The sequence below is a fragment of the Prionailurus viverrinus genome, chromosome C2 (assembly GCF_022837055.1).
Source record: "Prionailurus viverrinus isolate Anna chromosome C2, UM_Priviv_1.0, whole genome shotgun sequence".
NCBI lineage: Eukaryota > Metazoa > Chordata > Mammalia > Carnivora > Felidae > Prionailurus > Prionailurus viverrinus.
In genome coordinates, this window is record NC_062569.1 from 37,126,126 (window position 1) to 37,138,851 (window position 12,726).

The 12,726-nt window shown below is 42.1% G+C and overlaps 1 protein-coding gene across 1 annotated transcript in view; it reads left to right on the plus strand.

Moving 5' to 3' along the window:
• The first annotated feature begins 203 nt into the window (after positions 1 to 203).
• ATP1B3 (ATPase Na+/K+ transporting subunit beta 3) overlaps positions 204 to 12,726 on the plus strand; it is a 47,059-nt gene continuing 34,536 nt past the window's right edge. Inside the window, exon 1 of the mRNA XM_047875428.1 lies at positions 204 to 560. Within this exon, the coding sequence (XP_047731384.1) occupies positions 452 to 560 (109 nt within the window). The 5' untranslated portion in view covers positions 204 to 451. The remainder of the gene's footprint in view (positions 561 to 12,726) is intronic.

Sequence of the window (12,726 nt, forward strand, 5' to 3'; positions counted from 1 at the left end):
AATGTGCTTACGAAGCCCTCGTGATTTTTAAAGTTGCCATGTGTGGTTTTTGCTTCCTCGGACCAGGGCAGAGGGAGCCCCGAGCGTCCCTAAGCCTGGCGGGGAGGCGCGGGGCGAGGGGGGCGGGGCGAGGCGGGGCCGGGGCCCGGGGCGGGGCGTCCTCTCCGAAACCGGCCGCTCCGGGCGGCGGCGGCGGCAGCGGCGGCGCGGACCGAGCGGCGCGCGGATTGGTTGCGGCGGGCGGAGACGTCAGGCTCCCGCGGCCCGAGCGGCCGCCGGGCTAGCGCGGCGCAGTAGGTTCGAGTGCGTACCGCAGCGCGGAGGTGTCCTTTGCCGTCCCGCTTTCCGCCGCCGTCGCCGGGCTGTGCCGCTTGAAGCGGGACGCGCCTCCGCGCTCCTCGCCGCCTCCACCCACGCGGCCGCCGCTCCCCTCGCCGTAGGCACACGCACCATGACGAAGAAAGAGAAGAAGTCCTTCAACCAGAGCCTAGCCGAGTGGAAGCTCTTCATCTACAACCCCACCACCGGAGAGTTCCTGGGGCGCACCGCCAAGAGCTGGGGTGAGCGGGCGGCGGTTGGGCGCCGGGACCGGCAGCGGTCCGGGGGACGCCGGGCGGGGTGGGGTGGGAAAGGAAAGGCGGGAGGCGGCTCCCCGCGCGGGGGCCCCCAGAGCAGCCACAGCCTCCGCCGCCCACAGCGGTGTTCGTCCCGGGCCGCCAGACTGTCGTACGGGCGGTGGCGGAGGAGGGGCAGCGCGGCCCCATTCATTTCTAGCGTGGCGGGCGGGCCGCCGCTCGCTCCCGAGGCAGCCGGGCCCGCGGGCAGCCTCGGCCGGGCCGCGCCGCGCCGCGCCGGTTCCTTCCTCCCAGCCGGGAGCGGGGCGCACGTGCTGCCCAGGCCTGCGGCGCCGGAGGCTGGGGACCCCTGCCCGGAGCCGAGTCCCGAGCGTGCGGCAGCCGAGAGCCCGGGCCTCCTTTGTACGGAGCGCGCGGTCCGGGAGAGGCCCTGGCTGAGGCGGCCGGTGGCGCCGAGCGGTTCGGGGAAGCCAGACCCTGCCCCACGCCCGGGGAGAGGAAATTTCCACTCTCGCCGCTATCTTGTGACTCGTCCACGCTGCCACCCCGGTCGGAAGAGTGTGAGTGAGTGTTAAGTGTGTGGGTTGCATCTTTGTGCCGCGGTTAGTTAATCACACAAGTACTTGGTACACGCAAATGCACTTGAATTCGGACAGTGAAAAGACCATTAAAAGGGTTGGTTCCTGCCTAATTCCTTTTTAATTAGAGACCTTTTCTTCCTGGCAGAGAGGCTTCTTTTGGGGAAAGTAAATCCCAGGGGGAACAGTTTTTGTGCCTTCAAAACATGTGATGGTTGTGTATGTTAGCAGTTTTTCTGTGTATGAGTTCTTTGTTTTAAAAGGCATATTTAAGCCATCCACCAGTGGAGTGCTGCTTTAGGGTGCGTTTTTGCTTTCCGAAAATTTATATTAATTTATAATTTATATTGAATAAGCACTAGTGTTTTGTTTTGTTTTTGCCTTTTAAAGAACACCTTGTTAGTAGGTCTTGACCTTTTTTTTCTGAGTGAGAATAAATTTCTAGAGTTGAGAACTATTTGGGCACGACATTTTTAAGAGAAACAGGGAGAGGGTAAATTAGCTATGACTCAAAAAATAAACTGTTGCTTTTGACTGAAATTGGCTCCTCCAGAGTGGAAAGGAGGCTTAAAGTCCTATCACAAGCTGAAAGGGGCCTTGGAGGTTTTTTAGCCCAACCCCCAGTTTAGAGATGAGAAAAATGAGATCTAGAGAGGTTGTGATTTTGCTTTGTGTAAAATTACATATTCCACAGAGCCAAGAAAAGAACCCAGTTGTCCTTTAATCCTAGTCCAGCAGTTTTATTATTTTACAGATGCCTTGCCTAACTAACACTCAAGATTTTTATTTAGATAGCTGTCTTTTGGGAACCCACTAATGTGAAGAGGAAATAAATCTTGCATCCGGAGTTAAATGGGGGAAAAGTGGTGAACAATTATTGCTTCTAGAATGTGCTACCATTTTGCTGAAGGAATTTTTGAGTGGTGGAGAGGGATTAACTTTTGTAGACTACTTCCCTCAGTGCCTTCTTTCCAGTAATAAGTACCTTCATTTTATGTAGAATGACATTTCTTAATGCAGGTAGTACTTCTTACCTAACCTTTGTATTTATATGATGTTGAAGTTGAGATTTTATTGAGTATATGTATTTAAGTAAATAATAGGCACAAACTGTCAAAGTGTAAAGGCATTATATAAGAGTTACAGTACTACAGGTAAAGTTGGGATTCGTTTTAGAAGGATTAAGGGAGACTTATTCAAAATTGAAAATAAGGGTTATTCTTTTTTTTTTAATTTTTTTTAACATTTATTTATTATTGAGAGACAGAGAGACACAGAGCATGAGCAGGGGAGAGGAAGAGAGAGGGGGAAACACAGAATCTGAAGCAGCTCCAGGCTCTGAGCTGTCAGCACAGAGCCCGACGCAGGGATCGAACTCACCAACTGTGAGATCATGACCTGAGCCAAAGTCAGTCACCCAACCAATTGAGCCACTCAGACGCTCCAAAATAAGTGTTATTCTTATCAACAAATAATACATTTCTGCGTTTATTGGAGTAATAGTAAACCAGTGCAAAATGGCATAAATTGCCATCCATAATCCTATCCCAACATAAGGGCATCTCTCTAAGGATATATGTAGGTGTGGTGTGTAGAGGCTGAAGTCCATACTCCACTCTCCAGGCTGTGTACCCTTGAGCGTGGGGAGTCTGCCTAGAGAAAAGGGTATCTTGTTCTAGTTCTAATTCTTAGAAAGGCACTGTATGGGCTAGCTGCCTGATCTCATCACCACAGAGATACCCACTGTTAATATTTTTGATACATATCTGGCCAGACTTAAATGGGTATAATGTCAATTTTTTTTTTTTTTAACAAAAAGAGATCCTACAATAAGTGTTGCTTTATAGTGTTTGGAATATATTGTGGGCACCTTCCCATGTTAATAAAAATCCGTATCATCATTTTTAATAGCTCACTAATGTTCTATTATATAGGTCCATGTACTACCATGATTTTTTAAAGCAAACATGTTGATTAACATGTATATCTTATGGATGCATGGGAGATACCCAGGGAAATATGAGTAACTCCTGATTTTTTTTTTTAACCAGTACTTTATCGTATGTACTGGTCTCTCCTCCGCCCATTCCCTCCAGCCTTGCATGTACATTTCTGCAAATTTATTTCTTGATATATGTTTCTACTAGTGCAATTTCTAGGTTGTATTTAATATGTGTACCCTTTACATTTTGGAAATAAGTTACTTTTTTTTTTTTTTTAAGAAACTCATTTGCAAATTTTTTCTAGTTGCTTTTGAATTTCATTGTAGGGTAGGGGGGAGATGGTTATGTGTTTGTTTTTTGGGTTGACTTTGGTAAAGTTGCAGTGTCTGCTGGCCTATAGAAAAAAGCCTTCTCTACCTCAAAGATTTTTTTTTTTTAATGTTTATTTATTTGTGAGAGAGAGACAGAATGCAAGTCGGTTGGGGCAGAGAGAGGGAGGCACAGAACCTGAAGCAGGCTCCAGGCTCCGAGCTATCAGCACAGAGCCTGAAGTGGGGCTCGAACTCACGAGTTGTGAGATCATGACCTGAGCCGAAGTTGGACGCTCAACCGACTGAGCCACCCAGGCGCCCCTACCTCAAAGATTTTATAAAGACATTCATTTAACATATTTCCTAATTTTATTTTTTACATTGAAGTCTTTAGTACATTTATCCCATCTAATTTGAGGTTCTTCAATGCGTGGGATATATTAAAAGCACTCATTTAAAGAGCAATTTTAGCATTTATACTGGGGATAGAGAAAAATACTGGAGGTTATTCCATATTGTCTTTATAATATTTTTAAAAACTTCATTCATTTGTGAGAGAGACACAGCGTGATTGGGGGAGGTGCAGAGAGACCAGGAGAGAGAATCTCAAGTAGGCTCTGCACTGTCAGCACAGAGCCCGATGTGGGGCTCGAACTCACAAAACTGTGAGATCATGACCTGAACCAAAACTAAGAGTTGGACGCTTAACTGACTGAGCTACCCATGCGCCCCACATTGTCTTATTTTAAATGACCATATAAAAGGTTTTTTTTTAAGATTTTATTTTTTTTTTTAAGTAATCTCTATACCCAATGTGGGGCTCAAACCCATGACCCCAAGATCAAGAGTTGTGTATGCTGTACTGACTGAGCCAGCCAGGTGCTTCTATATGAAAGATTTTGAGTTGCTTCTTGTATGTTTGGCAGTTTCAAAATGCTCGCCGATATAAAATCACTTCAGTTGATTTTCACAACAACCTTCTAAAATGAAGTGCACTATGTAGATGATCAAAGTATACCTAGAGCTGGTTTCTTATGCTGAACAGTAATGACACATCAGGAATTAGTAGTTGCCATGTATGAAACTGGACAAAAAAATAGCATCTTGTGGCTTATGTTGCAAATACTAAAACTAAATGCATTAAATATAATTAGAGTGAAAGATAGCTTAGAAATCATCTATTATTTAAACTGTAACAGACCATGTGTTGCAATTAACATTTTTAAGAATAATGAAATAGAGGGGCGCCTGGGTGGCTCAGTTGGTTGTGCATCCAACTTCCGCTCAGGTCATGATCTCGTGGTTTGTGTGTTCAAGCCCCGTGTCGGTCTCTGTGCTGATAGCTGGGAGCCTGGAGCCTGCTTCAGATTCTGTGTCTCCCTCTCTCTCTGCCCCTACCCTGCTTGTGCTCCGTCTGTCTCTCTCTCTCAAAAATGAATAAATGTAAAAAAAAAAATTTTTAATAGTGAAATAGGATAGTAAAAATACCAGTTTATTCTGCCTGATAAGTTTATTCTAAGGAAACATGTTCCATGAAACTTTTCTGTACTTTATATATACAGATACCTTGAGTAAAATGTATTTCTTATTGTGGCTCACAGTCAAAAAAGCTTGAAAGCCACTAATGTAGCCCTATGTCCTCATTTCATAGGTGAGAAAGTTGAACTTGTAGATCTGATTTGTCCAAATTTACTCAGCGATAGAATCCTTGGCCTTTAAACTACCTCCAAGGCCAGAGGCTTTTTTTTTTTTCTTTTTAAACTATGCTGTGACTTGATGTCATTTAACGACATCTGCTGTGGGCTTCTTTGGAGTTCATTATCTGAGGGCTGTCAGTAGATGCTCTATATTAATATTAACTTAAAACTTGAGTTACTGATTTCCAAGCATACTCGGGATTCTGGACCAAAAGTATTAACATCTACGTTTTGTTCATGTATCTTTTCTTTTATTATAGATCTACGAAGTGCCATTTTCTCAGTCACCTGCTCCCATTCTGGGTCATGCCTCAGTAAATGCTCTGCTTTGGAGATCAGACTCCATCCCATCTTGGGTGTCTGACTGTAGGGGAGAAGGCAAGTGTGTTTATTTTCCCAGTATCACATAGTTTTGTAAGATGTTGTTCTTTGTCCTGTGGAGTGTGACATACTAAAGAAACTTTACAAAAATGTGCGCTGTTGGGAAAGTAACAGGACTTGCCTTACCCTGTGTGCAGGCTATAAATGAAGGTCAGTGGTGGGTGTGGCAGCGGCAGCAGCAGAGGCATAATGAGCCATCACCCAGCAGGAGACAGCACTTCCTGGACTGGTAGTGGAAGGGAGGGGACGGGGTAAGTTTGTGTGTTATGTTCTAGATGTTGTAATTACAGTAGTATGTGCTTTACTATTGTTAAAGACCAACCTTCCTCTACCCCCAAAATTTGATTCTTTGAAACTGACTTTCGAATTTATATCTGTAGAATTAATTACATTAAAAGAAGTTTAAAAATCTTTCTATCTTTAGTCACAATATTTCCATGATTTGTCGTGTTTAAGGACCAATCGTGTAATGGAAAGAGAAACATTTAACGTTGAAAGATAAGTTTATTATTTTTGAATTATGCATTTATTGCATTAATTTTGAAGTAAAATTAATCTGTAATCTTTAACCACTTAGAATAAGCACTATTAACATTTTAATAGTCTGTTTCTTTTTTGTAAATAATTTTTTTTTATGTATAAGTAAAAATTTAAGTATACACTTAGATAGCTAGTTTTATCTTAACTTTTGATGTTTGAGGGGATGGTTTTTACTCCTCTGCCACCTTGGGGGCATAACCTTGGGGTTATGTGTTGGGGATAACCTTGCCCCACTCCATCACCTCTGTGGGAAGTGTTCACACTTCCTCTTAGAATTTATGTATTCTGGTGTCTTCAGTTATTCTATGTTGAGACTTCCATATCTACATCCCTAGTTTGTATGGTTTTTTTTTATATTAATATAACCAACTGCCTGTCAGAAATCTTCAATTGGATGTTTCATAGGACTGTGGAATGTTCAGTACACTTCTTGTAAATAAATCTCCATTGTCCTCGGGGGCTCCTTAGTATGACACACACACTATAATCTTGCTGACTTATTTCTCTGTCTACCATTCTCTACCCCTTCTGGGCCTGTTTCCTAGCTTCTGAATCTCTCTCTTTGACCTTGGCTTGGGTATTCAGATGTCAGCTTTGATAGCCTGATCTCTGGTACACATCTTTGAATGCCTATTTGCCTTAAGACTGCATCAAGTGCCTGTGTATCCCACAATATTTTTTTCTATTATAGCATTTATGACTTTATGTAGTAGTGTTGCCTGTTTACTAGACTATACATTCTTATTTACTCGTCTTTGATTCCCTAACATTGAGCCTTTTGCCCAGCACTTAGTAGGAAGGTAATAAAAATAAGTTGAATGAGTGAGCTCTATTATGAAGTGTTCCCATGTAATTAGTCTTTTACAACATTTTAAAAACTGTTTTGGTATTGGTGTATCATAGTATAAAGGTTCCCGCATGTTTGGGCATCCCACTACCCCCCCCCCCACCCCCCGTTTTGTTTATTTGTTTGTTTGTGTGTTTTAACATAGGCTTCATGCCCAGTGTGGGGCCCGGACCCATGGCCCTGGGATCAAGACCTGAGTTTAGATCAAGAGTTGAATGGGGTGCCTGGGTGGCTCAGTCGGTTAAGCGGCTGACTTCGGCTCAGGTCATGATCTTGCGGTCCGTGAGTTTGAGCCCCGCGTCGGGCTCTGTGCTGACAGCTCAGAGCCTGGAGCCTGTTTCCGATTCTGTGTCTCCCTTTCTCTGACCCTCCCCTGTTCATGCTCTGTCTCTCTCTGTCTCAAAAATAAATAAACGTTAAAAAAAAAAAATTAAAAAATAAATAAATAAAGAGTTGAATGCCCAACTGACTGAGCCAGCCAGGTGCCCCTACCACCCCCACCTTTTTAATAGCATTGTGTTTTCATAGAAGTTCAGAGGAAGCATCCACTTAACTTTCTTGTTGAAGATTCAGCTGAGTTTGTGACTGCCTGAGTGGGGCATCTGATTAGGATAACAGAAACAAGGTGATTATCCAGGTCTCCTGCTTCCTGCTTTATTGCTCTATTTAACCTTTTATACTGCTCTTATGAGACCTGCATAAAGACCTGTGTGTGTGTGTGTGTGTGTGTGTGTTTTAACTTTTCTCAGATTTAATGGGCATTTATTTAACAGTAATGTCCTGCGTCCTGCAGGGTGCTTTACAAATAATATTTCTAAAAATAATCCTTTGACTTAGCAGCCTCCCACGTATCTGTTTAAACTTTGTTACTGATTGTGGACTGGCTCTTATTTGTGACTTCTTAGTATTTTGCTGATGCCATAGTAAGGTATGACTCACCCTCATCCAAAGGTACTTTTCTTTAAAAAAAATTTTTTTTTAAGTTAATTTATTTTGAGAGAGACAGAGAGCTAGTGGGGGAAGGGCAGAGGGAGAGAGAATCCCAAGCAGGCTCTGGGCTGCCAGTACTGAGCTCGATGTTGGGCTTGAACCCACAAGATCATGACCTGTGCAAGAGTCTGACGCTTAATGGACTGAGCCACCCAGGTGCCCCAGCATAAGGTACATTTCTGTTGGTAGATTCTGGCCCATAAATAGTTGCCCTTTGTGTGCCCTTACCACCCCCCTCCCCCAGTATCTCTCATAATCATTTTCCTGATACACTCTAGTCTGTTCTACCTTGTTTCCTAAACGTGTATTTCTCAGGTGCTGTCTTTGGCCTTGTTTTTTCTTCATCTTCTTCCCTGGCAGTCTCATAAAACAACTGCAAAGATCACTCACACATTTTACTTACTGGTTAACATCTCTCTCAGATACAGTTGCATCCTGCATATCCCATAAACCTTGAGAGAGAGAGGCTTAGATATCTTGACTAACTCTGTAACTAAATTACCTTATATGTCACCTTGCAAACAGAGCTCTTTTTTCCTTCCTCTACTGAAGTTCTGAGTTGCTCCTGTATTTGCAATTTTTGAAAAGAAGGTCACTATCTTTTTTGTCATTTGGGCTCTAAGCCTGTCCAAGTCATGCCAGTTCTATAATGTCTCTTAAGTCTGTGACCCACATCCTCATTGCCACTACTACAGTTAATTCAGGAATTAATTTACTCTGCCCTATTCCTCTCCCATCCCCATATCTTATGAAAACCCACATTCAGAGGGGGTGCAGGGTGCCTGTTTTCATAGCTTCATAATACTAACCACCTGTTTCAAATTTCATAGTCCTTAACACTTGCATCAACCCTGTCTCCACTGTATCAGGGTCTGGTAGTACCTTTTCTTATAAATTCCCTGATGAAGGCACCTGGGTAGCTCAGTCGGTTAAGTATCTGGCTCTTGTGATTTCGGTTAGGTTATGATCTTGTGGTGGGATTGGGCTCCGCTTTGGGATTCTCTCTCTTTACTCCTGCCTGCCTCTCTCTCTCTCTCTCTCTCTCTCTCTCTCTCTCTCTCTCTCAAATAAACATTAAAAAAACTATTAAAAAAATAAAACTTAAAGCACCAGATGAAGAGCTTTCATAACTTTTCCAAAGTTGTTCCAAGTTCAAATAGACCATTGGCTTTACAGCTTCTACCTGCTTCTTAAAACAAAAAAAGCTATAGTGTTATTGACTTTGGGGAAGCTCATAACTTCTGATGCATCTCCAGAAAAACCCAAGGAATCAGTTGGAATCATTGTGACCTAAACCACTGCAACTTCACTGCTGTCAGGTTATTTTTAAGGCTACAGCTTTGATCATGCTACTTCCCATACCCTAAAATTGTATTTGGATCCCCACTGTTTTCAGAAAGTTTAAATAATTTCCAGACAGCCTGGCATTCCGGGCTTATTACATACTGGGTTAGAACTAAGTTTCCAACCTTATAACCTGTCATTTCCCACCGTACTCTACATATACCACATGTCATAGCCCAAATGGGTGGATCTGAGGGCCCTTGGTCTGGAATGCTCTGCTCATTCCCTCCCCCATGCCCTTTCATCTCTGCATCGAAAATTCTTTCCTACTTCACAGATCTAGCTTGAGTAGCAGCTGTCATAAGCTTTCTCTGATGTGCCCAGATGAAAATAATACCACATTTATCTCCTGTAACACCTAAAACTTTGTATCCTGGATTATAGTTGTTTATGTACATTGCTCTTACTAACTAGATGTTCTCACACATCAGGATTTCATTTGCACATCCCTGTAGCATCTGGCACATAGTAATAGTAAGCACTTACCTTTTTTTTTTTTTTGATGCACAAATTGTCATTTAATCAGTTTCATCTTGAGATTCACCTATTCCTTGGGCTAAAGTTGAAAGTATTGTTGGGCTAGTATGGCTACACACTGTGAAAGTCTTATTCGTGGAGATACTTGTACATAAAGGCATAATTCCCCATAACTTACCATGATTCTGCCCCACTAAAGTAATTCATTTTGAAGTTTCCACATAGGGCACTGTAGTAAAAGTGAGCCTGTGGGCATATATGTTTTTTTACTTCATGAACCTTAGAAGTATATCAGTATTCTGAGATGACCAAACTAGGACTCAGAATATAGACCTAATTTTTGGTTCCACACATCCAGCTAAGCTTAGATAACCCATTTAAAATCTCTTGGTTTTAATTTCTTCTGTAGGAGAAAAGTTGAATGAGAGAGTTTCAAATGTCATTTTGAAATGAAAAAAAAAAAAATGTAAATGCTTTAGAACAAGAGGTGGCCAACTTTTCCTTTAAGGGACCAGGTAGTACTTTAGCCTTTGCCAGCCCACTGGTGTCTGTTGCAACTACTCAACTCTATTGTAGCTTGAAAGTAGCTATAGACAATGTATAAACTAATGGACCTAGCTATGGTTCAATATTTGATTTATAAAAACAGGCAGCACCTGTGGTTTGCTGACCTCTTTAGAAGTTAGTGTCAGTGTAGGCTAACTCAAGAAGTCTGGGCTGGTATTAGATGTAGACTCTTGGCTTTGTTCTTTTTATATAATGAAAGTAACCCTGTTGGTTGAATTTTTACAATACAGATGTGAATAATCAGTAAGTCCACGGTCTTCTTCAGCTTCTTTCCTGGGTAACCACTGTTAACAGCAATGATTTTTAAAATGTAATACATGGTATATCCACTTTGGATAAAGGTCTGGTAGTTTTTTATAAAAGTAAATACACATCTACTCCATGACCCAGCAGTTCTACTCCTAGGTGTTTACCCAAGAGAAATGAAAACATAAGTTCACAAAAATACTGGTACAAGAGTATTCATAGTAGCTCCAAACTGGAAACACTCCAGGCGTCCATCAGCAGGAGAGTAGGTAAACAAACTGGTATGTCCAAACAGCAGAATACTATCCAACAATAAAAAGGAACGAACTATGGATACACAAAACATGGATGAGTTTCACAGTCAGGCTGGGCAGGAAAGAAGCTTTGCCTAAGAGAACACATATTATATGATTTCATTTATGTGAATTCTAAAGCAAGCAACACTTAGCAATTGCTGGAAAAAAGCCCAGAATGGTGTTTACCTCTAAGGTGGTGGTTGTGGGGATTGGGAGGGGGCACAAGAGAACTTGATAGGATGGTGGTAATGTTCTGTATCTTACTAGGGACTTGGATCATACAGAATGTAGTTGTCAAACAACCCCCCCCTTTTTAAAAATTTTTAAAAATTTAGTTAACATATAGTATATTAGTTGTAGGTGTACAATACAGTGATTCATCAGTTCCATACAACACCAAGTGCTCATCACAAGTGCATTCCTTAATCCCCATCACTTGTTTTACCAGTCCCTCTACCCACCTCACTTCTGGTAACCATCAGTTTGTTCCCTGTAGTTAAGAGTCTTTTGTCTGTCTCTCTGTCTCTGTCTGTCTCTCTTTTTCCTTTGCTCATTTGTTTCTTAAATTCCACACATGAGTGAGATCATATGGTATTTGTCTTTCTCTGACTGCCTTATTTATTTATTTATTTTTTAAATTTTTTTTTTCAACGTTTATTTATTTTTGGGACAGAGAGAGACAGAGCATGAACGGGGGAGGGGCAGAGAGAGAGGGAGACACAGTATCGGAAACAGGCTCAAGGCTCTGAGCCATCAGCCCAGAGCCCGACTCGGGGCTCGAACTCATGGACCTCGAGATCATGACCTGGCTGAAGTCGGACGCTTAACCGACTGCGCCACCCAGGCGCCCCTCTGACTGCCTTATTTAACTTAGCATTGTATTCTCTAGCTCCATCCATGTTGCAAATAGCAAGATTTCATTCTTTTTTATGGCTGACTAATATTCTGTGTGTGTGTGTGTGTGTGTGTGTGTGTGTGTGTGTGTACACACGCGCACACACACACCCACACTACTTTATCCATTCATCAACTGGAGGACACTTGGGCTATTTCCATAACTTGGCTATTGTGGATAATACTATAAGCATTCTGGTGCATGTATCCCTTTGAATTAGTATTTTTGTATTCTTTGGGTGAATACCTAGTAGCGCAATTCTGGATTGTACGGTAGTTCTTCTTTTTCTTTTTCTTTCTTTTTTTTTTAAGATTTTACTTTTAAGTGATCTCTACACCCAGTGTGGGGCTTGAACTCACAACCCCGAGATCAAGAGTTGCATGCTCTACCGACTGAGCCAGCCAAGCACCCCAGTAGTTCTATTTTTAACTTTTTGTGGAACCTTCATACTGTTTTCAGAGTGGCTGCACCAGTTTACATTCCCACCAACAGTGCAAGAGGGTGGTTCTTTCTCCACATCCTTGCCAACACCTGTTGTTTCTTGTGTTGTTGATTTTAGCCATTCTGGTAGGTGTGAGGTGATATCTCACTGTAGTTTTGATTTGCATTTCCCGGATAAGTGATGTTGAGCATCTTTTCATGTCTTTTGGCCACCTGTATGTCTTCTTTAGAAAAAATGTCTATTCATGTCTTCTGCCCCTTTTTGGATTATTTGTTCTTTGGCTGTGATGGTCAAAACCTGTCTAATGGCACATTAGAGACTTGTGTATTTCATTAAGTGTAATTTTTCCCCTCTGTTTTAGTTATTATGCATGATGAAGTGTTTAGGACTGAAGTGTACATACTGACGTCTAGAACTTGAAATGCTTTTAAAAAATAAGTGGTGAATAGATACAAGATATAGTAGAATGTTAACGGTAGAATCTAGGTGAATTTCTGGATGTTCATTGACATTTGACCTTACTGTGTATGTATAAACAATGCTAATAAATACTAAAGAAAAAAATATATGAATACATTTATGTGTTTCTCCTGACTG